The 27,682-nt window shown below is 42.6% G+C and overlaps 1 protein-coding gene across 1 annotated transcript; it reads right to left on the bottom strand.

Annotated features, from left to right (window-relative positions):
• Window positions 1-2,531: 2,531 nt before the first annotated feature.
• On the bottom strand, window positions 2,532-23,543 carry LOC139344746 (proline-rich protein 7). Its single transcript, XM_070983111.1, has 3 exons — window positions 23,274-23,543; window positions 14,392-16,285; window positions 2,532-4,154 (listed from the first exon to the last, which is right to left on the bottom strand). The coding sequence occupies exons 2-3, from the start codon at window positions 14,741-14,743 to the stop codon at window positions 3,526-3,528; spliced, it is 981 nt and encodes a 326-aa protein (XP_070839212.1). The 5' UTR covers window positions 14,744-16,285; window positions 23,274-23,543; the 3' UTR covers window positions 2,532-3,525.
• Between the last annotated feature and the right edge of the window lie 4,139 nt (window positions 23,544-27,682).

Below are 27,682 nucleotides of genomic sequence, written 5' to 3'. Positions count from 1 at the left end.
AACCGCAAGGACACGTCAAGGCTGCAACAATCCCCCATCGTGAATCACTTCTATGAAATTTTATCAAATACTAGTTGTGTTAGTGGGACAGAAATTTTCATTTGTTTCAGATATTGCAGTCTTTTGAGAATAAGCAGACTTTTGAGCTATATTTGTCTTTGTTATGTAGCAGTTTGTTTTAGTGCTTAATACTAATGTTCATTGGCACCGACACATTCTTGCAGAATGTGAGCGCTTAAAAACATCTGAGCTTGATTGTATCACTGTGAGTGTTTCTGAGAAGTCTGTTTTCTCCACTACAGAGTGACAGGCTGAGATGAAGGGAAATAAGTGACTCGTTTTGAGGCACAGAAATGATTTTAAACCATGAAAACTTTTGCCAGAGATGATGGCGGGATGGCAGCAATGGTGGCTTTGCCAAAGTGGCAGATTCCATTTCCTCGTCACTCAATGCTGCTTCTTACAGCAGTGAAGCAGCAGCATGAGAGTAACAGCATGTTCTAGGCAAGGATGTCAGGGCAGATAGAAGGAGACAGTGACAAAGGGACATACCACAGAGAACAGTCGTAGACAGATGAGAGAATTAAAAAGAAACAAGCACAGCAGAGCTGCAGTCCAAAGGGAAAGTGAGGATGCAGAGAGAATCAAGGGAGGGGGAACTAAGTGGAGGGTAAAAGTGACTTAGAGGCTAAGTGAGAGAGTCAGAGACACAATCCACAATTTACATTAAAGGTTTCCCTGATTGGCAGATATAGATGTTCAGAATCAATTTATAGCTGAGAGAAGCAGAGCAAAAAGGACGATCTGATGAATAATTTATGTGGAAACTTCAGAGGTTAATGCAGAGGTCAGAAGAGTGAGTTCACAGGAACAGACGGCTGGCGAACATCTTCTTTGTCCTAATTAGAAAAGTAGCAGTGCTGCATCATACAGGTCCTAAAGAAACCCAGAAATAATCAACCAACCAACAAACTCATGTTTGTTAGGTTGATGCTGACTGACAACTGCATTTTAATCAATTAAAGAGGGTTACAGCATGAAGAGGAAGGGTTCAGATGAAGACGCAGTTATCGTAAATGATGTAAGTTGCAACCTGCTGAATTTCACCAGCTTCCATACCTGAAAGCAGTCTTTCATTTTTCTTTGATTGCACAATTAAGAACAATGGTAAAATGAACACCAAATTTCCTCCTGGAGATGAAGAAGTGTCATCTTACATCTTATATGTGCAGGGGAGTGAGGAAGCCAAGAGGCCTTACACTCCCCTTTGGCTTGGAAAGAAAACCAAAAATCCTGCAAACAGCCCATCACTTATACTCAGTCATCGGGACCGTCATCAAGTAATGTTTATGATGTTCAAGAACGTTTCTGAACTTGGTCCCTGTACTGTAGGCATACAGTCCTCCCCAACAAAAGTTTTCATGGGTGCAAACCTGGACTTGATCCTAAACAGACTAAACAGAGAACCATTCCAAAACGGACCCATGGATAGTCACTAATTAACTGATTCCGAATTGGTTTCGGGTTAGGCCTGAAGGTTATTACTCTATACCTGATCCAAAATGGTGTGAATCTGAATAATTAAAAACAGAGCAGAGCCAATTTTTCAAAAAACTTCAGACAAGCATTGCACACATCTATGTTGGCTCATTCATCTTCTTCCTCTTCCCTGCCTTTGCTGGTGCTTTGCTACATTTCCTGGCACATTAACACAACCAACTGTCAGCAGAATAGTGTGAAACTATTGGTGGGACTGTGTATCTTCTTGTACGCTTGCTTGATACCAAAAATAAAACACTGTGAGGAACATCACTCCATGACACTACAACTGTTCAAAAACTCTGCAGGGTACCTTAAAACGAGCAGCCATGATCATAAAGAGAAGCAGTGCCTGTCATTTTCCAGCACTTCACTCTCATGGGTATTCACTGCAGAAAGCTAAATCTAAGATAAAATATCCTCACTCAATGCAGTAGTTTGTTTTTATCCTACAAGATATATGTTAGAGATTGCTTGTTTCCAGACAAACTACTTTTAATGTAACTGTGCCTTTTTTGAGACTCGATATTTTTGATTGTTTTAAAATATTTTTCTATTCTGTTGACAGATAATTTTGCTTATTTTAAGTGAAATTTCCCCAATTTTACTGCTTTTTTGTTGGTGTTGAGAGCTCAATTTTTGCAGTGTATTACAGTCTGACTAGAGTCCAGGGTCAAGTCTCAGTTCTTAGAATGAACCCATGAAGACCTCTGCTGCCCATTGTCATCCCTACTTCAGTGCAAAGTATAACCAAAACCATCAGGCAGACAAGAAGAAACAAACAAGTATAACACATGCCAATTGAAGAAAAGTAAATACAAAACCTCCAATAAAAGGATGAAGAAAGAATTAATCTAATTTCGCAATGCAGAGTAAATGTCTTTGCAATTGAATCCTGAAGACATGTAGTGATTTTAGAGATCCAATATTCAAAAGAGCATAAAAACACTGTAGTCACATGTTTTTTCAACACCATAAATTATTGAAGAAGTCCAGCAGTTGAAGATGCTTTATTTCACAAGAAAAAAAAGGCATTTGTCACAATGCTTAAAAGTATGATAATAAATTTGTACATTAAAAAGAAGTTTTTTCACATAAATGACCCAACTGACGCAACAGTTTGTAGTAAAGACGACACTGAAAACAACAAAGCAGCATGTTACAAAATGCAATCCATGTACACTTGGTTCTCCGGCTAGCTTGTTGTTCTCTACCTTTGTTTTGGTTTTCACAGGGAAAACTGGCCTTTGGGCTCTCATGTCACAAACAAGGTGACATCAAATGTCACCACGTGTTCTTCTGTAAGTGTTAATACTTGCAGTCCTTGAGAGGAGACAAGCTGTGAACACAGTCTTGGAAAATCAGAGCAGATAAAAGAGGAGAGGTCGTTGTGGGCAACAGACAGTTCCAGGGAGCCATGGCAACAGCAGACTGGTACAATAGGTTGCTCAGCCACAGAGAGAGGAGAGAAGAGGAGGGATGAACAGAATGAGAGGGCGACACAAAAAGGGGAGGCAGAGATGAAAATAAAGGCGGGGGGAGTCTGGAGGAAATATAGAGAAACAGCTGTGCTTGTTGCTCGTCCTTTTACCTCATTACTGGATCGTCTCTCTCCTCCTTTGCTCTTAAAAAGAACCTTGACTCAGTTAGCTTCGATATGATACCAGGGTTCCTCAGAGACTCAACAACACTGGTTTGAAACGGGGTGTAATTTCTTCCTTTATCCACACACAGAGCTGGAAGCCAGGATCCCAGTGGTTGCACCCTTTGCCCACAGAGCTGAGCAGGGAATTTAACTCCTGACGCCTTTGTGGCACTTTAACCCTCTTTTGGCTCCTTAAGGTATTAAATCTCTACTTCTAGCAGTGTTAGTGCCGTGAACACTGAGCAGCACAAGAGGCATACAGACAGGAAGTCTGTTCAGAAGGCTCTTCGAAGATGGACCGACTTATTGGTTGGTTAGACTCCTCTAGTAAGCATCCAGGTCTACACAGCAGTGCTTCGACCCAGCAGGGGGAAGGCTGTTGGCAGGCCACAGCTGGGCTCCAGTCCCCTCAGTCCATGGACCCCCTGAAGCCCCTGTAACCCTCCTTGGAATCCCTGCATCCCCCCTTGGAGTCCTTGAATCCCTCCTCGAAGTCCTTGTATGCTTCCTTGGAGTCCTTGTATGCTTCCTTGGAGTCCTTGTATTCCACCTCGGAGCCCAACCCCATCATGGTGAGTCCTTGGCTCTCGGCGGGGCATGGTGGCCATTGCGGTGGCAGCCTGGATAGAGCAGGCCCCTGGTGGGGTGAGGTTGTTGTGGTTCAGGTCCATGTTAGACAGGAGATGACCCAGGGAGTCCCAGCGCTGGGACGAAGGCAGGCGTATCAGGGAGGAGTAACCTCGCTCGGGGAATACAGCCGTCACAGGCGGCTTGTTAGTCTCAGATGTTAAGACTGGAGCAGCATCCTGGTATTCCCTGGGAGTAGGTGGTGGCGGCACGGCTCGGAGAGGGGCAGGCTTCAAATAGGTGCCCCCCCGCGGGTCAGCCAAGACCTCACTGTAGGGTGGGGGAGGATCCTCCATCAGAACTGCCTCTTCATAGCAGGGTGGCTTCCCAAATATATCCGTGTCTGAAAAAAAAGAGAAGACTGGGATTAATCACAACACAGAGGCCTAAAATACATTATAAAGAGACAGCTGGAAAACTGTTGACAGGACACACAACTTCAAGGCTTTTTAAACCATGAAGGTTTCCTGCAAAAATTATGCCGTCACCCCAATGTAAAGTCTATGGGACATGAGCAGGGAAAGAGATGCTGATGAGTGTGTGCAGAGGGCTGCATGATGCCGAAGCAAACTAGAACGAGAGACAACTACAAAATACTGTCATATGGGCTGGATGAACAACTTCTATCTACGCCTATCTTGTAGTCTTCTCAAAATACCGACATGATCCAGCCGTCATAAAGTGTGAGAGTGTGTGTGGACTCTTACTAAGTATCTCCCTCAAACACACATTTTATGTTCTCCATCACTCACTCCTATTTCAGGCACACTTGTTTTCCATCTCTCTGCATCTGACGACTTCATTCTAGTGCAGGAGCTGCAATGCAGCACGTTGTGCAACAAGATCCACAAACCCATAAAAATCCTTTTTCATCATGCACTCATTCATTCCTGTTTGTTCAGATCAGACAGTAAACGGTGCAAAACACCTCATTTAGACGAGTCTGAATGCTTTTCAATGCTCCTGTGAAGTGCATGTGTCATGCAGTTAAACCAGGATAAATAGTGTCCAAAGCATGTTAACTGCTTTTTGGTAACAAACCCCTCATCAAATGCATTTTATATATGTGTGAAAATTACAGTCCTGTGACACTACATGTTCCAGCGATGACACAAAATGATGATGATTCATGGGTATCTGAATTCTCCACCAATTCTCACAACAGAATAATCTACTGAGTGTCTATTATGTAGGGCGGAGTGAATGAAGTGATTTCAGTGGATTGTGGTCTGGTTGGCTGCGGTTTCTCAGGAAAATATTTTTTTCTGGCTCCTGGGAAGAATGCATGTGATCATGTTTTGTCTTCCCAGTCAGTCTCTTGGAACAAAAATTATCTGAAACACACCGCCGACTGTTATTAAGACAGGCTTATATGTCAGCAGAAAAATGTCTGACAATCCCTAGAAAAGGGTGTTTAAGAAAATATCAGAAATGATCCTTTTCCTGTTAGCAGACTGAAGGGGTGTGTCCCTGTCTGTGTTTGATTGACAGCAGTTGATAAAGTTGTACCACAACGACCGAGACACAAACCTGCACTGTGGCCTACATGTGATGGGCAGACAGTGTGTGATTAGCGGTACTGAAGAGTAAGAACCACACCAGCATCTAACTGGACCAAGGAGACATCTGCGGGTTCATTTACATACTGTTTAATGGGCTGCAGCTGAGCAGCTAATTAGCTTTCTAGCCTCTAAACTGACAAGTCAGCAGTGCGATTTTCCCTGGCGAATGTTTGTTTGGAGGCTCGTTCAACAAGGTAAGGTGCAGGACGAGACGTCTGGAAGTTAGATCACAAAGAGACTTCAGCAGGAAAGCTAACGTTGGTTGGTGTTCAGAGTCTGATGCGAGAACAGTAGTCTGTTGAATTAATGCGCAACTAGGTGGTGCCATCATGAATTCATATTAAATATTCACATTATAAAATACAAATTTCTCCTGTTTGGTTTCAGGACAACACAGGACAAGTGATTTACACAGCAGGTATTTGCGATGTGTAAGGCAAAAAAAGCAATTTCAATTGACAGAAAAACAGAAAACACAACCTGATATCTGCACTTTGTGAGTGCAGCAGTCAAATAAAAGCCTCAACAAGACAGTTAGATGTTCCTTGCTTCCCCACTAATTGGACCATTCACACCTGTTGCTAATTACACGGGCCAGCAGAACTAAATCCTGTGTATTTTTGCAACCAATTAAAAAGCTCAGCAGTGAAATTTTCACACTGATGCAGAAAATTTGGTTCAGCGTATTCAGCAGAAACACCTGCACAAGATATTCAGCTGTTTTGATGTTTTTAGTGAATGCTGAGACATGAATCATAGTCAACAGACTCCCTCTGTTATACTGAGGGGATTTCAGCTGCCACAGCTGAAGTACAGGTATGTTTTCTTTTAATCTCAAAGATACAATTTCCCATTACTGTGGATGAACAGAAGGCAGAGGCAATAAATTGTTAAAATTCAGGTGAACTTTGGTGAGAGAATTGATACAAATTGGTTTGACATTTTCTTCTGGATGACATTAAAGTGAAAAAAACAACTGAATTTGTTAGTTTTCAAGTAGAGAAACAAAGCACAAATATACGAATTTGGAAAAACAGTGTGAGTTCACTCCTGCAACATTTCTAAAATACGTCTGACCTGACAGGGCGCTCTGCCTGTGGGCGTAATGTAAGATGTTGGAGTCTATATTTCAATGTGTCGTGAGTATAAAGAAAAAGATTTCTGACCTGATAAAACAGTCATGGGCAACAAACATCAGTCTTAAAGCAGTTTTTAAGGAACAGCTGAAGACAGTTCCTATTTCCAGGCTGAAGGATCTGCCCAGATTCTGATCAATATCTGTCGAACTGTTGCACAAACTCTCCTCCTGCTTTCACTGCACCTGAAATGTTCACAGTAACTCGTCCTGACAGCTTCGTGCACAGGCTCTTTTGGAAAAGAGAAAGTGTGCACCATAAAATACAACTTTTATATCTATGCAAGCGTCATAAGTTTATTTCTCAAAATGACAAACATCTGAATTAATTTCCCAAAGCTGCAGTATTAACAGCTTCTCTGCAAAACAACAAAAGTTTTTATGACGTTCCAGCAACTCCGGGTGCTGGTGAAATGGGACTGCAGGGTCTCTTACACTTTCTCATCATGAGAAATAAAATTAAATTGTCGTACAGAGGACCAGAGTTTGAGAAAAATCGCAGATCATTACAAAGAAAACTCTAAACACAATCATTCCTGAGAGAAAGAAAATAATTAGTATGACCTGATGTAATCACTTCTTTAAACTGCTTATTATTCAATCACTGTGTGTTTGAACATGTATTAATAATTTATGTAGAAGAATCTGTCTGTCAATGGCTCAATGGCACAAAGTCAATGGAAAGAAGCGAACACATGCAGAGGCATGTTAGCTCAACTACAGCGTGTAATAACCCTGCTGATCCACTGGAGGACAGCGTGTCAGTGTGACACCTTATCTGCGTCTGACAGTACATGCATGTATGAAAGTGCAGTACCAGCAGGGGGCGATAATGACAGGAGTAAAGGACGACTGTCATATAAAAACTGACAAAGTTTCTATATGGAGGTGGTTGTGTTGGACGTCCATGAGTCCATGATGGCTCGTTAATCACAACTCCTGAAGTGATTCTCTAATGCAGTGGTTCCCAACCTGGGGTTTGCACGCCCCACTGGGGGCACCAGAGATCACAGGGGGTGTGTACAATTTTATCTGCGCTGAGGTTGTGGGATTACCAAAATTATACTTGTGCACAATAAATTTATAAAATCCCAATAACACGCCCAGTTGGATTTGAACAAAAACCTCAACCTGCTGTTTATTTCTGCAAATAAAAGTTTGTAATCTGAAATGCTAACGGCGTGGTTCGCTGGGCTGCCTAACTTCACTCTGTGTAACTCTCAGGTTTATCAGTGCATGGACTTCTGAATCTGAATGGACCTGGTGTCCACGTTCGCTGTCTGTTGGCGCATCGCTGACAATTACACCGACAACCCACATTTCATTCGTTAGCCTGAGCCTGTTTACAACAGCAAACATCACAGTGGCATAAATCAACAGCTGTTTGTTGAACTGTTGCCATGGAGCTGGATGTATTTATAGATGCAGATTTTTTTATGTGTGTGTGTGTACACCTGGCCAAAATCCATCCCTCCCCCGACATGCCTCACAGATACCTACGGGATCAGACTTTCATTGTTTCTCAGATCTGGGTGAACTCCCCTGTTGATCTCTGAGCTGTAAACAAACCTACCAGCTGCCAGGACAGCTTTAAATAAACATCAGCCCCACAGAAACAACATCAGCAGAAACACACGGGACTGATGTTTCCACTGGGGGGATCAGAGGGGTTTCGCTCGAAGCAGCTGTCACTTCTCTGAGGATAACGTACGTGTGTTACAGTGATTCCAGCACAAATACGATGGGAACTGTAATCTGTGGCAGCTACTGTGCACACGGTGATCATATTAGTCACGGTGAGGTTAAAGGGAAACAGTATGTGTGGCTAAATGTACAATAGATCCTTTTATTCATTTAGGTGCTAACAAGGCACACCAGCTTCATTTCAATGTATCAGCTATGGTCATGGAGTACATGTGTGCTTCACATACAATGAAGCCGATCAGGATTTGTCTCTTTTCTCTCCTCCTATCATCCCTCGTTCCTCATCTGCAGCAGGTTGCATGCATGACGTAGCCTCTTTTAGTTTATGTGCTACTAACATTTTAAGGGTTGTACCAGCTGAAATAGTTCCAACAAAAGCATAAGTTGCAACGTAAATCTTACACCTGGCCCTAAGAAGGTGTAAATCCCTTTGTAAAATAGCAGCTGGCATGGAGCATCGTTTTGAAAGGTGGGATAACTCGGAGGATGAAGAGGAGCGAATTATACTATATAACAGTTTGCTAGTGTTGGCTATAATGAAGTTTGTTATAATAACATCTCCCCATTGCATCTTCTCTCTAACATCCTCGTCTCCTGTCCTCCCTTTCTTCTTTTTTTATCTAATCTCATCCCATCCGTCTCCTCTCCAATTTAATTTCATGTCTCATCTCTGCATATCCTCATTAGATCTCTCCTCTTTGTTTCCTTATGTTGCTCTTCTTACGTTATCTCGCCTTGCATTGACTTTCAGACGTTATCTCATCCCATCCTTCTCTTCATCTTTTCTCCTTCATCTCTCATTCCTTTCCTCTTTAATCTCCTCGTGTTTCTCATCTCTCTCCTCTCATCTCCTGTTTTCTCATCAGGCAGACGTCTTTTTTCTAATTTCTCATCTCATTTCATCTAATGTCTCCCCCATCTCTCATACATGTGTCATTTTCTATTAATGACGCTAGTCTATAACTGCTGAATGCTACATTACAATGCCATCAAAGGCAAAACCGAGATCAGAAACAAGTATGACTTTCTGATTCAACACTGTAGCTGCAGGTGGCTGCAGAGGAGGGATCATCACCCACCACTGGTCTGAACTGAGTGACTTATCAGAGCTGCTCCCAGTGTGAACATCCTGTGTGGGTCAGGACTCGGGTACAAAAGCCTGTCAGAACAAGAAGAAGAACGAGACGTGCCGGCTGTGTGGGATGACAACTGAGTGATGCATGAAATCTGTGTTACTGGAGCCAAACTCGTTCGTCGTGTTTAACATCTCCTGTCACAGTTTCAAATGTTTGAAAGCATATTTTCTTTGCTGTGAGCATCCAACACTAATGCAAGCAATAGCGGAGTGAATCACTGGTTTCAGACACACCAACAAGTTTTTTTCAAGACCGTCTTGTGCTGCTGACTAATTAATCAACCTGGGTATGAAAACGACAAATGCAGTGACAGTTAGGATGAACCTGACTTTCAGCTGTGAAGCTGTTAACATCCACATCAACAATGTCGGACTGAAGCCACTCTGAGCCTCACTGGCAGCCGAGCTGCAGGATGTTGATGTCAGTTGGACCAACACATTGGATCAGACTGAAATATCTTCACATCTTGGATTTCCTTTAAATTGAGTCCATTCATGTTCACTACAGGATAATAACTTTGGTAATCTCTAGATCAAATTTCACTGTTTGTTAAACAGCATTACATCTGCCTCCGCTGTGCTTTGATTGTGCTAAAGCATGCTAAATGTTAGCATGCTAGCCCCTTAAAGTAATACGGTGGTCATAAACGTTACACCTGCTAAACATTAGCTTCTTATCATTGTCATTATGAGCATATTAGCATGCTGATTTTAGCATTTAGCTCAAAGCATGAGTACACCCTCAGACGCAGTAGCATGTCTGTAGCCTCCTGTTCTTTTTGTACTTCATTTCCCAATTTTAGGTGGACAAGTTCACATTGTTGAGTGGAGTCATCCCTATTTAACATTTGCTGTTGAAGCATCAGTGTGTAGGATGCAGTGGCATCTAGCGGTGTGACCACTAAAGACACTAAAAACACGAGAGGCGCCCTCTAGCTGCCAGTGTTTGTCTGTTCTGGGCTTCTGTGGAAACAAACATGGTGGACTCGAACACTCTGTAGATATAAAAAGCTCATTGTAATCCAACAAAAACATGGTTCCTACTTTTGGGTGATAATACACTGAAGAAAACACAATTGTGAAGACTATATTTCATTTCTGCCCATAGATGCACCCTAAATCCTGCACACTGGACCTTTAAATCATTTGCATGTGTCTGTTACATGTTGGGTCTTTGCTGCTGATGCAGGACTTTACTGCCACATTTTTTGCTTGTTTCTGGGCTTTTTGCCCTCAGTTGCATTTGCCCAGCAGACGACACATGAATTTACATCCAATATTCACTTTTTATAGTAGTCTTCTCTACCAGCTCCTGCCAAAAATATCTGGCTGTTAGCCTGCTACATATTCCACTTTCACCAGCAGCTAGTCTCTCACTGTGTCTGTCCTTTAGCACTGAGCAGGTAGTGTACAGAGGTACAGAGGGTTTTTTTTGCAGAAAACATCTGCCTGCAGCTGGAAACAGGGTTGATAGGAGCACTGTGACCAAACCATTCAGTAAACATGCCATAAAATCAAAACTGTGAGCTGAAAGAGGCTAAAAAGGTCCTTAGACCTGCAGAAATCTACGTCAGGTTCTCATTTCAACAGTTGCACTCAGTTTATGAGGCACACCTAGCTTAAACTAATGCATTGCACTGATGTTCAGCCTTCGTTGAAACTGTTTTAGAGTGTTGATTCCACCGTGTGATCATTTTTGGAGGATGTAGTTTGTGGTGCTCTGGGACTGTATTCACGTATACTGACAGGTGTTTCCATTGTTTTGTGCACTCCATTTACATCCATGAGGGCCGGCTAAATACCTCTCTGTCTAATACAGTTTTAAAACTGAACATTATCAATATCCATATCAATACTCTGTCATTTCAGTGTATGCACACGTGTTAACAAAGAAGACACAGCATGTTAATTAGGGAGCTCTGGTGGTTTGAGTGGTCAGATTTCAGTCTCTGATGCTTCTTGGTTGGCTTGTGTGATCCTGCGTTGCCGTCCGATCTGCCTAACACACATGATGTGTAAGTTGGGTATAAATCAACAGTCAACATCTCCCCGTCTCTCCCTCCCGGCTGGATTATACGACTGAACCAGGTCCTGGCTTCTCTCGGTCCTCTGCTGCGCTCAGCACCTGCTTCTCTTTTAGCTCTGCTGCTGCCTGGATACTAAACCTCTTCATCAGTCTGCTTTGTGACCGAGACTCCAGCAATCTTTTGTTTTATCCTTTACTGTCTGTCTGCGCTCATTAAGCATCTCTGACAGCAGCTGATGCTCTTTTACTCCGGCTCTCCTTTTACTCTCCAAAAATCCGTCTTTCCCTCATGCTCTTCTTTTCTAGCACTCCACAGATTTTTGTCCTGTTCCTCCTCCGTCGCCTTTTAATTCTTCTCTTTTCAATTCATTGTTTTTTCTCTGTGGATAATTTAATATTTATTTTGTTAAAACAGCACAGACATGAGCAAATTCTCATGCTATCACATTTTAAGGTTTGTAAAGTTAAAACGTTGTTGCACATAGCAAATCTGCTGTGCACGTTAAGACTTACAAGTCACTCAGAATTTGCAGGATTTTCACCGGGTGCTTTGCTGCCACACATCAGATGTCTGCACGCCTAATTAATGCTAATGCTGCTCACTGCTGACAATACTTTTCCCTGCAGTTGCAGGGTTTTCATTTCAGATGTCTTTAAAATTCAAGTGGCTTGTGAAAGCACTTTTCGAGTTTTCTAGGTTGAAGCTTAAATTCCTGAAAAGGAAAAGTTGCCTTGTGCTTACTTCTGCCAGCAGAGTGAAGCAGAATGTGCCCAAAACGCATGAATGAATTTCCATAAAAATTGTTGTCCACAATGACCTTGGGCTGAGGAATGATTGGCAAGTTTTGGGTGAGAAAAGGGAAGGCTGAGGACTGCAAAATTGTGTAATGTTGGACAGGAAAGCCCTTGAGCTCAGTGACCTGCAGAGTCAGTCTGTGGTTGTAGGTGGCAGCTGCCGGTTGTGATGTATAAGTGGGGCAGGATGCTGATTGGAAAGAGCTTTTAAACCCACAGAAACTGGTTGCAGATGTCTGTGGTGTTCTTCTTCTGAATGTCTGATTCGCCAGCTGGATCAATAACTGAACCGATCATTGTCTGCATGCGGGAACGTCATCTGTCGTCAGTCAGAATCAACAATTTTCTGTTCTTTTCTCATTTTTTAACTTTAACTTAAATTTTTAACTTTTCTTTGGCCACATCAGCGTCATGTATGTACAAATGTCAGTTAAGATTAAATATCTCAAAAACTATTTGATTGTTTGCCTGAATGTCCTGAGAGGATGAATCCGGATTTTGGTAAAGCTAACTGCCACCGCTAACACCGCTTCTGTCCGCTCAAATGACGAGGACGAAGACATCAGCTTGATTCAGCTAACTCAGACTGGACTTTTTTTCTTGATTTCTTACAAGATAATTACATTCGGATGGGAATGCTCCAATGAGGAATGATTACAGTGATCAATAACTCTGTGAACACGTAGAAAAATGTAAACCTGCTCTTTAGGACCCAGCTGTGCTCCTGCTGACTCTGCACTCTCCCTCCGATTGTCTCTTTCATCTCCCCCCCTTCTGCTTCTTTTTTAGCTTAGCCTGGACATGTAGCTGCTCGCTTCGTCACCGCTCGGCCTCCACAGCCGCCGCCCACGCCTCAGCGGCAGCTGTCACCGTGACGCCCCGCGGGGGAACGCTGCCCGGCAGGCAGGGAGGTGGAAGCTGGGATCCGAAGAGTCTAAAAAAATCTGACACAGTGCATAATGTAATCCTCCTCCTGTCCTCTGCCTTTCTGTCTGCATCTGAACCGCTCATGTGAATGATGTGAATTCATTGATTTTCTCTCTGTTTTTGTTGATTTAACAGCTGGAGTTGAAATGATGAGTCTTATGAATAAAATACGCATTTGGCCTGCAAGTGCAGAGCAAATAAGATGTGACGGGTTTGGTGTTTGTCAGTAATTTTACAGTCAGCAGTAGAGACATGATTTATTTTCTGAAGTTTGGTGTTGAGAGTTTAAGGAGAGAGATGAAGATCGGAAAACACTCGTTTGGATACCTTAAAGTCAAAGACAGCTGTATTTTAACTCAACTTAAAGTGATTTGAATCTGCAAAGACAGAGAATTTCCACTTTTAACACCCACAATCATCTATTTTCTGGCACCTGATTGAGTCCTGTGTCCGTGACGAAAATACTAAGAAACAAATCTTTTCTCCTGAGACTCTTTTGGATTTGTTATGTAGTGGATCTGCACCAGTGCGTACAGTACAAAAATAGTCACGCAGTGGTGAAACTGCACGTGCTCCCGTGCAAACTCATTGCCCTCGATACTCCTCATGCCAAACTTCAGCTGGCATCCCAAAGACCACCAAAGAGACTGATGGTGGATTCAGGGCTCACCACATTTGTTCTTGTACCAGAGTCAAAGTGCACTCAGAGCAGACACTATTCCTGCAGCCTGCAGCCTGCAGAGTTTGGAAAGCTGCAGTTTCATAGTAGTTTACTTATTAATAACATTTTGACTTCAATACTTAAATCTTCAGAAAATTCATAATTTCAGATGCTATTACAACACAACATACATGCTGTGAGATTTTTGTTTAGTTACTGGAAACAGCAGGCACAATCAACATGCTTATCCCAGGAGGTGAAGCTGAACACTCAATGGTTTCATGAATCCTCATCTTTATGTAGCCACAGCTTAGCATTTTGGAAGGGTAATGAAGCATAAATTACTTCCACTCAACACCCACGCAACCTGTTAGCAGCTCTGTATTTTCATGAGCTGAAAGGTGCACAATGGCAGATATTTGAAAATCCCCACAACTCAAAAATAAGACATACGCAGAGGTCAGATACGGTATTTGAGCCAGAGGCCAAACTAGGATTGAAATTGACGTTAAAGATTGAAGAGATTCACAAGGCTGAATCCACAGACACCTTCTAAAAACTAAAAAAAGGAAAATCAGCAGTGATGCACGGAACAAGAAACAAACAAACAAACAATAAAAATCCTGTCACGTTACCTGGCATGGTGACCCAGTTTGCTTCCGGCATGGGATGAGGAACCTGCAGAGGAAGAGGCGGCGACAGGGTTTGAGGAGGACAGAACTGCGGCGGCTCCCTGGGCAACTGTGGAGGCGGTGGTGGAGGAGGAGGAGGCGGAGGAGGAAGAGAAGGGTATCCTGCAGGGTGACAGCTGAGCGGCTCCATCTCCACGCTGCGCAGACATTGCTCCCTCAGCCTCTCTTCGTGGCGGCGCTTCAGCCTGCGCTGCAGGAAGCTGCAGAAGCAGCAGAGCATGACGATGACGGCCCAGACCAACCAGAAGCCGGCGAAACAGGCCAGGAAGGTGTAGGTGCCCTGAGACATCACCATGGCGGTGACGGGACGGGCTGAGAGTTCCCCCTGAGGCGGGAAGATTTCAGGGGACGTACAGGGGGTCCTGTTGTCCTCTGGACACTGTGAAGCTTGTGACTCGTCTCTTCGGGGTCAGTGAGGCAAATTCTGGCACATTTGTCACATTTGTAGTTCTGACAACGCTGCCCTGCAGGCTGTAATCCAAGATGGGAGCCAAAAAAAAGCAAGTGATAAAAGGAAACAGTTCAGCCACTTGACTCGAATACTTGACTTAGAAATTTAAGTCAATTAAAGTTACAACATCCAAAAATCATCAAAACAGCAGCTCAGATGTTTAAAAGACTTCTGCTTTTTTGTTGAAATCGAAAGAAAAATGTATCCAAGAGCCTTAAATTTGCCTGAACAAGTTAAAAATGATTATAATTTCAATTAAAAACTGAGATAGCTGTTGAGAAAATCCAGTAAAAGTCAGAATGGTCACATGTCTGAATACTAAACGTTCTGCAGCGACAGTCTTGGTTGTGTTCATCCTCAGTAAAACTTGGGGTCACTTAGATGAGCATTCTTGTTAAATAAATCTCATTAAAATGTTTTTCCTGGAAGAAGGTGCACAAACAAGCTGAATGCAGGAACTTAATGATGAGGTTAATGACCTTAGAAACAGCAGCGGCGGCTCGGTGATCTCACCACAACAATTCTGTCCGCTTGGTTTGGAGATAAATGAATTTGAATTACAATTACATTTTTAGATCAGCAGAAACTCAGCATAAAGGAAAAACACTTTTGTCCGAATTATGTGCCTGGAAATGTGAATCTTAAAGTGCCAGAGCCCCAAATTCACTAAAAAATCAAAGGAAATTTTGTACTTACTTATAAAAGTTAATGCATTTCAACTTAAAAACAATCAGAGATGTTTCAAAGTTACTGAATGGTCAAAAATCCAGTAATTGGACCATAAAACTCAAGCTAACCTGCAGGAAATCTCATCTTTCTGCAGATATTCTGCATCAGTCCTCTGCAGCACTCCTCATTTACATGGAAATGTGCCTGGAGCTCAGGATAAACACACACATTCACACTCTGTCAGACACACACTGTTATTCCACAAGACTACAGATGATCTCTGCACCTTCGCAGGTGTTTCAGCAGCAGAAAAATTTCAATTCTCCAAAAGGCTCCACCACACTCAATAATCCGCCCTCTCAGTTTTCTTGAAAGGCTGTCTTGGCTGAAAACTTGTCCATCTTTTCTGATGGAAAACAAACGCTGCTGTCACCAGACTTTTGAAGCAGAACCTCAAGTCCAAGAGAGAAAAAGAGAGGAAAAAACTGGAGAAGCGAAAGGCCTGTGGGTCGGACAAAGCGAGGCGACGTCCAATCAGAAGCGTCAAAAAGCCCCGGAGGTGATGCGTGAATCCCTGTGTGACGGGTTTCGTCCAAGTGAAGTCAAGCTGTCCCTTCAGGGCTGCAGGGGACCAGAGTCGGGGGGGATGTCCACACCGCCGGGACGCTGAATTCTTCCCTCTTAGATCCCGGCGGGACTCTTCGGCCTCACGCTGCTCTACAAAGACACACGGAGAGGAGACGAGACCATCGTCAGCGATCACCAGAGGACAAAATTCAGACAATATTTTCAACACAGTGAGAAGTGAGAGCAGTAAAAACAGCGCAGAGGCCGCGTGCTTATGAATCTCAGCTGTTCAGGCAGGATTATGACGCCGACCTCAGGGGGTGAGTATCAGTTTCACACTTCAGAGAGCAGCTCGCAGAGAAAATGTTCACAGTGATGTAATGAGCGAGACTGAAAATGTCTGAGAGTCTAAAAAACAGGACACATTATTCCTTATCTTTATTAAAACTCATACATTAATTCACTTATACTTCCTTACATGCTGCTCTGCCCATAACAAGCTCTACACCAGCTGATTTCCTCCCTTGCTTTGTACCTTGAATGTAAGCATAATGTACTTATTGGGTAAAAGACAGCATTTGTCTTTTTCAGCGGACAGTCTGAACCTGATGTTTCGAGGGTTGTCCAAACCCGAAATAATATCCAGTATCCACCTCAAGTCTGAAGGGAGGATGGTGGATTCAATGGATGAGGAAGAAGCAGAGAAGACAGAGAAAAGGAAGCAAAAGAGGGACAAAGAAGAGGAGGAAATATTGTTTTTGGGAGGCTTAGATGTGTGATTGGTGGTGCACCGGTGCATTTTTCTGTGGTTCTTCAACAGTGACACATTCAATAACGTCCTCTGACAGACTGATGCTGTTTGCTTCTACTACTTCTGATGAACATGTGTTTTCTTAAAAAGCATTAACTGGCAGAAGGGAAACTGTCTGTGGCCAATAAATGCTGGAAAACAGAAGCATGAATAACTTTCTGATGAAAACTGCAGCAGAATAATCACACACAAACAGCTTTTCTCCTAATTTGCTGTGCAGGGTTTCTGCATCTTGATTAGCAGCTGATGTGTGCAAAATTTTAGCTGTTCAAAACTGAGTTTGCAGAATGATTGTGTTTATTCGTCACTGCAGTGACAAGAGCCAGTAAACATGTCAATCTCAACGACAGCGGGATGCATATGGCCACGACACACGCTGTCTGATTTCCATTTGGTGCACTGTAATGGAAATTACGTGTTTGGGCTCTCTTGCCTGCCAAGATAAGCAGCAGATGTTTGTGAACACGCAGTCTGTTTCGAACTGATTTCAGCGCTGAACTACTGTCCCAGTGACCCCAGACTCCTTTGAAAAATCACGCAATTTTGAGAGTGAAGAGAAACTTTACCGATGTTGCAGAACAGCTGCAGCAGATTCTTAATCATTCATGCTTTGTTGTAAATTCTGCATTAAATAAAGTACATGAAGTTGTTTCCTCCCTTGTAAAAAAGGCGCCTGTTTGCCACGACATCGCTGCACAGGCTCGTGTGCTACTCTGTGTTTGAAGTGCATCTCACCTACAAGCATTTAGCAGCTGTTTGAAGACACTCAACAAATTTTACAAATACAGTAAACGCCAACCAACGCAGGTTACTTCTTTGTCGCCAGTGGAGAAATTCACAAAACTCCCTTAAGAAATCGCACAATTTTGTGAGTCGTCAAATTAGTAGAAACCTTATAAACTTTGTGAAACACACTCTATGACAAATTCTTAATTATTTGGTCCTTCCTGTAAATTCGTCAAATGTTCTACATCATTTCTTTCTTTCCTTAAAAATTATTGTGTCTGTTTGTCCCAGCGTATTAGCTCGTACAAGCTAACCCCCTGTTAAAAACAACAGCACATTTGGTCTGTTGAACAAACCTCCATCTGACACCCAGAAACTCTGTCAAACATTTCTGCTGACAGATGATTTTATACTGAAAACGCTTTGGATAAAAGCGTCAGACGCTTCATTAAAACCCCCAAAGATGTCCACCTTATGGTGGCATATGACAAAAAGTCAGAGGACAGCCAAGTCAGCAGGATTCATTACAGCAATCCATCCAACAGATGTGGAGATATTTCACTTCCTGTTGTTTATCATCTGCATTGGGAGGCGATTCATCACCTGCTGTCACACAACGACCCTCCAGATGCTCTAGTGAGGCTGAAATGTGCATAACAGACTTTCCTTTTCAATATGAGAGTCATAAAATTAAAGTTGCCTCTTTATTTTAGAATTTAAAGATCCTCTGCTCATCACCTCTGGGAGCCACCCTCACTGAGAGTTTGACCATTAGTCTTGTTCCTCTCCAGGCGTCAGAGAGGCAAAAAGACACCAAAAGGGAAGGAATGATGTTTTTGGGAAACGCTGATGAGATTATGATTGAAATATTTCTTCCTCTCGTGTCTGAGCGGCTCCTGAGGAAATCACTGTCACTTTGAAAGACTCGCAGCAGTCGTGACTCATCCCATCGGCGGCGACATCTCACGCTGTCACCGCTCAAGCTGACCTGGAAACACGACGTGTAGAGCCATTCTGAAATATCTGAGGGGGGTGACGCCTAAAGCTGGAACAGATTGATGAGTTATGAGGACTATGTTTTCTTTTTAATTGGACACTTGTGCAGAATTAGTCATATTTATAGCCAGAGCGGAGCCTCGGTGTTCATGTTTTCATCTTCCACCTCCACATCACCCTTCGGGAATCGCACCCCTGCGTCTATTGTAATTTGAAATTGTTCAGCTGAGGTGACTCATCGTCAGAGGGCCTTCATGGGGTCGCACAGCCGCTGATATTTCAATCTTTGAGCGCTGATGCGGAACAGGGCCTTTGTTTACTCCCTACGCCTCCTGCCTGTCCGATCCAGTCACCACAGAGGAGCGTTCAGCGATACTCAGACCTCAACCTCCACACCCACGCACCGCTTGTACAACAACGCATGTACAGTACACACTCACACTATTTATATCCCTGCTTTGTCTTTTATCTTCCTCTCATAAGATCTGAAATAAACCCCAATAAAACAGATCTGAATACCAGCTTTTAGAACCGAATGGCAACAATAAAATGTGAATAGGCCAAAAATATAAGCAGTTTAATCATGGAGGACGTTACATGATTAAAAATGTGAAAGGGTGTCGCAGCATGATACAGGTCACATTTTCGTCATGGAGATGATCGCTACAGCGTCAAAGAGCAAACGAGTCGTTTCAGTTGTGTTTGTCTGTAGAGTTTAAACTCAAGCTGCTTTAACAGAAGGTGCTGATGAGCAGCGATAAACGTTTGTTACGTAAAACAGCTGGAAAAAAGACAATGGGACGTCAGAGAGAAGACAGCTTTCAGCCCAAAGACAGAAAATCTGAAAGGAATTTTGAGAAAATCATCAAAAGGTGTAAATTAATGCATTTCTCTCAACTTTCTCTGCTGTTACAACAATTTTAGGAGCTGGTTAGTCAAGATGAATCGATGTGGAAGACATGATGGAAATCAGACATTTCTGGAGGTTTCATGTACTAATGCGAGGAAGGTTGCAGCCTCCTCATCAGCGCACACAGATCTGATGTTTCCAGCTCTTCACTGACGACGTCATCGTTTATTCAGTAAGTCTGTTTCCAGCGCACATTGTCGCATCTTTCTGTTATGGATAAACCAACTTTTCCACCTCAGCGTTGTCTGCATTGTTTGCATGTTTACAAGCTCGCAGTCTTCTTCTTCGCTGGCTTTGTAGGTACACTGACGTTTGTTTGCACATTAATCTGACCAACTGACAACCAGCAGAAAGGCATGAAACCAACAGCTGGATGTGAAAAACAAAACAAGGACCTGCTTTTTAGGCAATCAATGTTGCTTCAAACTGACTCTGGTGCATTTATGTGTTCACTTCAGCTCATTCTGGCTGGTGTGACAACTGTCAGTTAAACTCTGGTTTGGCCCAAACAGAGACCACCTGGGAGGGGGGCGCTCTAGGGGGAATCATAAATATGTGATTTTATCAAGTATTCAAAAGATGAGCTTCTATCAAATCCATCCACTGATGGTGACGTGTTAAAGAAGCGTCTGTATGATGTTTATTTATCTGCTTCACGTGGTGACTGACAGTTTTGAAGTTCCCGTTCTGAAACTTGTCTCCTGGTGTGTTCAAAGACCGAAGATCCGACATCCAGGAGATTTAGATGCTGCGTTCACAAGCTGCGTTGTTATAAAATCAGACCCTGACAAAACAGTCAGCCAGCACAAATGTTGTGAAAAGGATTTTGCGAAAGTGTTTTTTCCTTGTACTTAAAAGGTTGACGCTCAGCAGTCGAGTGCTCTTGAATGCATCAGCAAAAACAAAGATTTCAAAAGGCAGATTTTTAAGACTGCGCGAGTCAGATTTTTATACTCTAACATCAATACGGCTGCAGCTAATGATGATTTTCATTATTTATTCATTTTCATCTTATTTTCTCGATTGATCGATTAATCATGTGACCTACAGAACAAAACATCCTGAGAAAAAGGAACATTTGCTCCTCAAACACACCTCGACGGGGGCAGAAAACCCGTCCAGTTTCAGGCTGATCTCTTTATCCAGCCTTCGATCATGTGCGGATTCGGTGTTTGGCTTCAGGGACGTTCTCCAGGCCGCAGCAGGCCACTTCACCTCCTCTGAGGTTTCAGAAAGCAGCACGTCTGTCATCACATTTCACTCAGAGCGAAAAACCCACCGGATCACTGGACCTGCGAGACGTTCGTGTCGGATAAAAATCTGAAAAACGCAAACTTTTTGTTTCTGGAAGTGCGTTCTTTCTGCTTGTGTCCTTGCACTCTCACTTGTTTCATAAAGATCGTTGAGCTTTCACACAATAAAGGAGAAGAAGAGTGAAGTTAAAGAGACTTCTCAGCAACAGTATTTAACAGGATGTTCACTCGTGTTGTTTATATGTGCAGGTTTGATCTTCATTATCTTATCTGGATTTCTGCCTGACACACGTTTAAATCAACCATGTAAAGAACTTTCTAACTTTACTTTGAAAAGTTAAGAGAAGGACGTCCTGCTGTCTGCAGTCCAGGTCTGACAGTGTGTCTCAGAATTCAGAACTTCACACAATCTCTGACTACAGATGATCTGACATTAATATGAAACATGATGACTTTAACTTCATGTTTTCCAGTTTCTTTCTGTCCCTTTATTTGCGCCCCCTGCTGGTCTACTGCAGCATTTCTTCTCATTGCCTCCTTCAGGTGTTTCTAATCTGGTCAAATTGTGCAAATCTAGATAAAAGGGGGGCAGGAAAGTCTCAGCAGACTGATGTGACTCAGCTGTCTGTGGTTTCTTGTTGCAGAGATTTAGTTCTGAGATGAATCCAGTCATGTTTTCTTTCTGGTCGCTTTAGTTTTTCTGTGTTGTTTGGCAGTTTCTGAGAAGCACCTCCAGTGTGTGGCTGGTTGTGACACAAATTTGATCAGAATCTCCTTCTGTTTTGTTTGATTTTTGTTAGTTTTCTGTCCCATTTATTCAAAAAACGAGGCTTAAAAGTCAGCAGGCAAATGTCTGTGAGGCTGCACGCAGCCACAGCGCCGCTTGACTGCTAACATCAGCAAACACGTTAACAATGACAACAGCATGCTCCTCTACCATGTTCACATCTTATTTCAGTGTGTGTTAGCATGCTAACATTTGCTAATTTGCAGTGAACACAAAGTACAGCTGATGCTGTGATTAGTTTTGCAAGTGCCAAATGAATGCTCACATTAAAAGTTTGATGTCATGATTGCGTTAAATGTTAAGTCACAGATTGACCAAAGCTGTTGGGATTCATCCTCTTCTGGGAACCATGAAGGTCTGTGCAGCAAAGCAGCAAAAGCTTGCTGAGACATTTCAGTCAGGAAGTGGTTTTAAGGGCACTATAACAGAATATTATTCAGGTTTGTGAATGTCAACACCCTCACCCTCATTATTTCATTTCAGATTGAATCAGTCCCAGTTTTGTTTTTGTTTCATTATGACGTGTATGCGTAAGCTGCAGGCTAGGCTAACAAGGCTAGCACAGGTTTGAGGCCCGAAGCGCCACCTGGTCAGCTCAACATCAGTAAAAAACATATTAATAGAAGAAAACGTTAATATTTTAATAAAAGAATGAATGAAAACTGAGTCCAAACCTGCCGAGTTCTTGGGCAAAATACTGAATGCTTAATCTTAAATTTGTGTTGACTAAAAATATGGAATATCCAACAGTTATTTCTTTTTGGTTTCTGATGTCAGCTTTCATAGTGTTTCTGGTGTCTTACAATCATCATTCATTCATTCATTCATTCATTCATATGGTGTAAGAAGTACTTAGATCCTTTCGTAATGTAGAAATATAGCCTAAAAATACTCAAAAGTCCAGATTCAAAGAGTTGCTTGAATTAAAATATAGAGGAATGAATACATGTAAGAACATTTTAATGTTGCAGTTTGTCATGATGAGCCATTACAGATACTTAAAGTACTGCTGGGCAGATTATTAGTATAGTGGTGCATCATAAGATGTAATAGAGCAGAAGTTGCAGAAATTGGAAATACTCCAGTGAAGTATAAGTAGGCTATGGCAAAAAGTCCTTGAGTACATGTACTTAGTTACATTTGTCCCACTGCAGCTCTTGTTATCTACACGGGGACTTCTTCGGGGACCCCTGGTTGTCTGGGGCCCCTGCATGTCCTCTGTATTTCTGGATGTCGCTACACTGAATGAAACTGTCCGCAGCTGCCAACAAACCCCAAAAAGCCTCCGCATCTCTGAACGAAACTGTATCAGGTCGGTGTCAAATCATCCAAAACATACTGATCGGTTCCCACATTACGCAACGGCTCGGACGCACTGCTGCTCCTTAAAAAATGCCTTCTTTAATTTCCTCCGTGACAGAAACAGCAGGAGGGTTTTTCATCCTCAGACTGGCAGGACACATTCTTAGAAAAGCAGCAATAATAAAGCAATAAATGAGTGAAGAGTGAGACATCATGTCTACATGGAGATGATGAGATAAGGTGACAGCGCGTAATAAAACACCTTGAACAGCAGTGAGGCTGTGAGCTCTCAGCTCAGCTCCGCACACACTAACAGGTCCCTGTTTGAATGTCATATGTTGCTCAAAACTCACCTTTAATTCCTCTGGAAATGAATTCCTCCGACGAGATGACGCACTCGGCTCGCTCCGTGCCATGCAACTTTATGTCCAAAATTGTAGGATACAGCAAAACGCAGGAGGACTGGTGGGAAAAACACTTCCAGCTTCTCTTTGCTGCCGGAGTGTGTGCTCTGTCCACCGGCTCCGCTCAGTTCACCGCCCGCTTGAGGGGGTGAGCTCCTCCGCTCTCCTTCCTGCGCGCTCCTGCCGCGGGCTGCGCGTCCTCTCCCGGACGTCAGGGGTAATAAAAGGAGGTTTTATCGGTTCACCTTGACAGACTGGCTCCTCCTTCCCTCTCTCTCCTCTCCTCCATTCAGTCCCTCCCCTCCTGTCTCATCTCTGGAGCGGCAGAAGGAGCGTTTCGTGACACCCAGCCTGTCCGTCTGTCTGTGTGTCTGTCTGGGTGATGAGAATACAAATCAAGCCGCCGGCGGGGAGGGCAGTGGAGGGGAGGGGGGGTTTCCAAGGACGCACGATTTGGCAAAGGGAGACAAACGCTGTGCAGAGCGCAAAGAGAGAGTTCCAGGTGATATTACACATGTATGCAAACTACTTAGATTGAACACGATGACATTTTACTGTTCTGTTCCAGTACTGCACAGGAAGAAGAGCCTTCAGATGATTTTTTTATCCATTATTTATGATTGGAGAGGTTGTGTTTGAACCCCAGTGATGGTCTTGATGGTCTATTGTCTCATTGTTCCAGACGGTCAGTCAGCTTTATCAACCACCAGAAGAAGCGTCTACACGGCCACACAAGCAGCTCAGTGTCCTTGTCAGGCCAAGATAAGATAATCCTTTATTGGTCCCCAGGGGAAAGTGAATAATAGCAACTATGAGAGCCGTTATACTCATGCACACAGCACCCACAGCCAGTGTTGTACTAATACTAAGCGAATACTGCAGTACTTGTTCAATAGAACAGTCAGCAAAGTATAGAACATGTAATTTGTACTAATATGAGACCATCAGCTATACGAGCAGAATCACATAATGTGATCAAGTCATGATACTTTGACTGGATTCATCTAACATTTATAGGATATTAATGGGAAACCTTCACAGAACGTTCAGGGAAGAAAACAATAACCTCGGTTTTCACATCAGAAAGTTAACGTCGAGAGAGGTTCGACGTGTAAAAACGTTCAATCAGCGTTTCCATAAACCAAAAATATGTTTTGAAATTTGAGGGACTGCAAGTTGTGGAAAGGCCTGTGTTATAAACTGGGCATTTACCAGACAGGGAGGGTCTGGCAAGAAGCTGCATTATGGGAAATGTAGGATCCAGTGCTTTTGGAGCTACGATCATAACAGACACTAAAAGTCAGGATTTCTTGATCTCTGCTGATTTGATTTTTACCTTCTTTTTTAAAAGGTGTCCTTTTTGAATGTCGCCCAGCCTTAATGAGGTGTAATACTACTGGAAAAACCCAGACTGGCCCTTTAAATGAATCACAGTAGTGAATAATTAAAAGTCAGTTGTCTCTTTTAATCAGTGACATCAAGTTACAAACAGGTGAGCTGATATCAGATGACCATCATTTTACAACACCTGCACCTCATGCACATTAAATATTCATATCCTCCTACAGCAATGACAACACACACACACACACACACACACACACACACACACACACACACACACACACACACACACACCTTTGAGATCAGAGCAACTATCTCTTAAAATAGACGTTGAACCCTTAATATGTTAAACTTCACATACATGTGAGGCAGGGGTCCTCAAGAGCCGTCTTTCTGTCCAGAGATGAAGACTCATGTCATATAGAAGATCTGATTCCAGGTTATCATCATAGGTTCTTGAAGAAAATGTTTGCGTTCCAGCTGTGAATAAACGTACCGTGACTCAGTCGTGAGAGAGCTGCTGGTTTCCTAAACACCGTCAGAGTTCAGGACCTGAGCTCAGTCTACCTGCAGCTGATTTGACTGTCAAACCGACTCAATTCAAATCACTGGAGCAGCCTGGCGCCTAGAAACACACTGAAAGTCTCTGAGCAGCATCGGCTGTGTGCACAGTGAACTACGGTGGTCACATTACTGCATCGTGCTCTGTTTTCACTGAAGTTTTGCATTAATACAACAACTGTTATTGGCTCTTAAATGTATTACATTTCTCTTTAAAAGTAAACTCAATGTGAAAGTCAGCCCTAAAACATTTTAAGAAGCTCAAGGAGTTTAAGTCTTCAGCAGCAAAAACAGACTGAGGACTAAATCTTCTGTTCAGCAGCCATGAATAACCGATGCCACTGAACGTCACAATGAGGAGTCTAAAAAGTGCTAACAGCCGGAGAAAATTAATCCAACCGCTTCCAACACTCTGACAGGAGGAAGCAGAAAGTTTCCATCCAAAATGTAACACAAAATTTAATACAAAGGAAAATACAGATGAATGAGGCACATCAAACAGCTGGTGGAGCTAATTCTCCTGTTGGTGCCGTTAAAATGTTAAAGAAGAAGAGGAAAGGACTTCCAAACTGTGCCAACTGTACATCATTATAAGTTTTACCAGAGAAAAATGTATATTTTCTACTCTTTTCTTACTGCGGCTGGCTGTGGTGAATATCTGTACTATTCCACACCACTGTTGGATATACTTAGCAGCTGGCCATATTTTTTAAAAAGTTATATAAGTAATGTATCTCCACTCTGGCTTGTGACCTACTTGCTGCAATATTGATCTTTCCCACACTTACCTACGAAGTTTATTCACTAGCAGTGTGTCTTGGAGGATCTCTGTCTTGAGAATTTGTGAATTTGCACATAAACATACAACATAAAAGTGAAGCATGAATGTTTGAGAAGACAACCAGTACTGCAAAGAGCCATAGGATAAGCAGGGAGCACATGATGTGAACACGTAGTCAAAAGAAAGTACGTCAGTGCTTCGTATGGCTCCTGTCGAGTTGTCAATTGTTCATTAAAAATGCAATTCAAGCCTGTTGCTTTGTTGAAAAACACAAAACCAGGTTCCATTCGCATCAAGCATTTGAGAATAAAGCACAGAACAAGAGGATCTGATTAATGTTCACCGTGAGTCACAAACACTTTGTCAGATTTTGGTCCAGCGTCTGCAGAAAAGCGTGCTCGTGTGAAAGCAGCCAATCAGCACAGACGTCATTCTCCTCCAATCAGAGCAGAAGTTGTGATTAAACCTGCAGGGATGATGATGGCGGTGATGAAGCATCTCGTGACTGACGGACTGGTTCGGTTTGAGTCCAGGCGGCTCAGATCAGTGACTGTCCTCCAGCCGCTCGTTTCCAGGGCCTGTTGAGATGAACACTGCCTCTGTTGTCTTCAGCAGCACCTCCTTCATAAAGATCAGTCTGTTCGGCTAACACACTCACACACACGCACACACACACACACACACACACACACACACACACACACACACACACACACACACACACACACACACTCACGCATAAAACATCTTGACCTTTTGTCCCATTACTGGTGTCACACAGCTGCCCAATTGTGGAAGACTTTCCGGCTTTTAGAAAATTAGCAGAAATCGGCTGATTTTTTCCAGGACCGGGGGATTCCTGGTCTTTAGTAAAAGTTCTACTGAGTTCAATTTTGTTGAAAATACACTTGAAATTATCTGAAGTGAAAAGATTAACATGACTCTTATTGTAAGAGCCACTTAAGCACAAGTATCTGTATTTGGTAAAATGTTAATGTTGTTGTCACATGTTATATAAGTTCCATACAAGAGTTTATGAATATTTGAATTGTGTATTTAAGTGAAATATGCTCAGGTTATTTTTGCTATTATTCTGTCATAAGTGCTAGAATACAGGTATATTTGTTATTTCTGATATTTTCGGTAATGCGGTTTTTGGCACACTCGAGGAGAAAACAGTTTAGGACAACGTTTTGATTATAAGATGCAGAGAAGTCTGCAAAACTTCATCAAAACAAGGCTTTGGCTGTGTGACAACAGGTAATTGTGCTGTATGAGCAGTAATAAACAGCATGTCTGTAACAGACCGGGCTAAGATGCAACTTTGGATAAATGCATCGTACATTGTTTGGTTTTCACAAGAAATTTGGATTAAATTATTGAACAAGAGTCATAACTAATTGGCCTTGAACTTGGAGGATGTTAAACTTATGTCTGTACAATAAATATATGATTAGCTTAGCTTAGCATAAAAACCTCAAACTGGGGAAAGCTAGGCGCAGTGATCTGACAAAGTTTTGTTGTTGTTTGTCAAAAAATAGTTCCAACATATAAGTAAAACTGCTGCAAGCATGGCCGGGTGGTGTGACATTTTTCAATAGCAGTGACTGGTGGCTGGCGAATTGATGTTTAATTCCCAGCTGTAAACTCATTAATTGACAATGAGTTCATT

The sequence above is a fragment of the Chaetodon trifascialis genome, chromosome 16 (assembly GCF_039877785.1).
Source record: "Chaetodon trifascialis isolate fChaTrf1 chromosome 16, fChaTrf1.hap1, whole genome shotgun sequence".
NCBI lineage: Eukaryota > Metazoa > Chordata > Actinopteri > Chaetodontiformes > Chaetodontidae > Chaetodon > Chaetodon trifascialis.
Note: the sequence above shows the minus strand (reverse complement) of the source record. Positions and strands in the feature narration are given on the sequence as shown.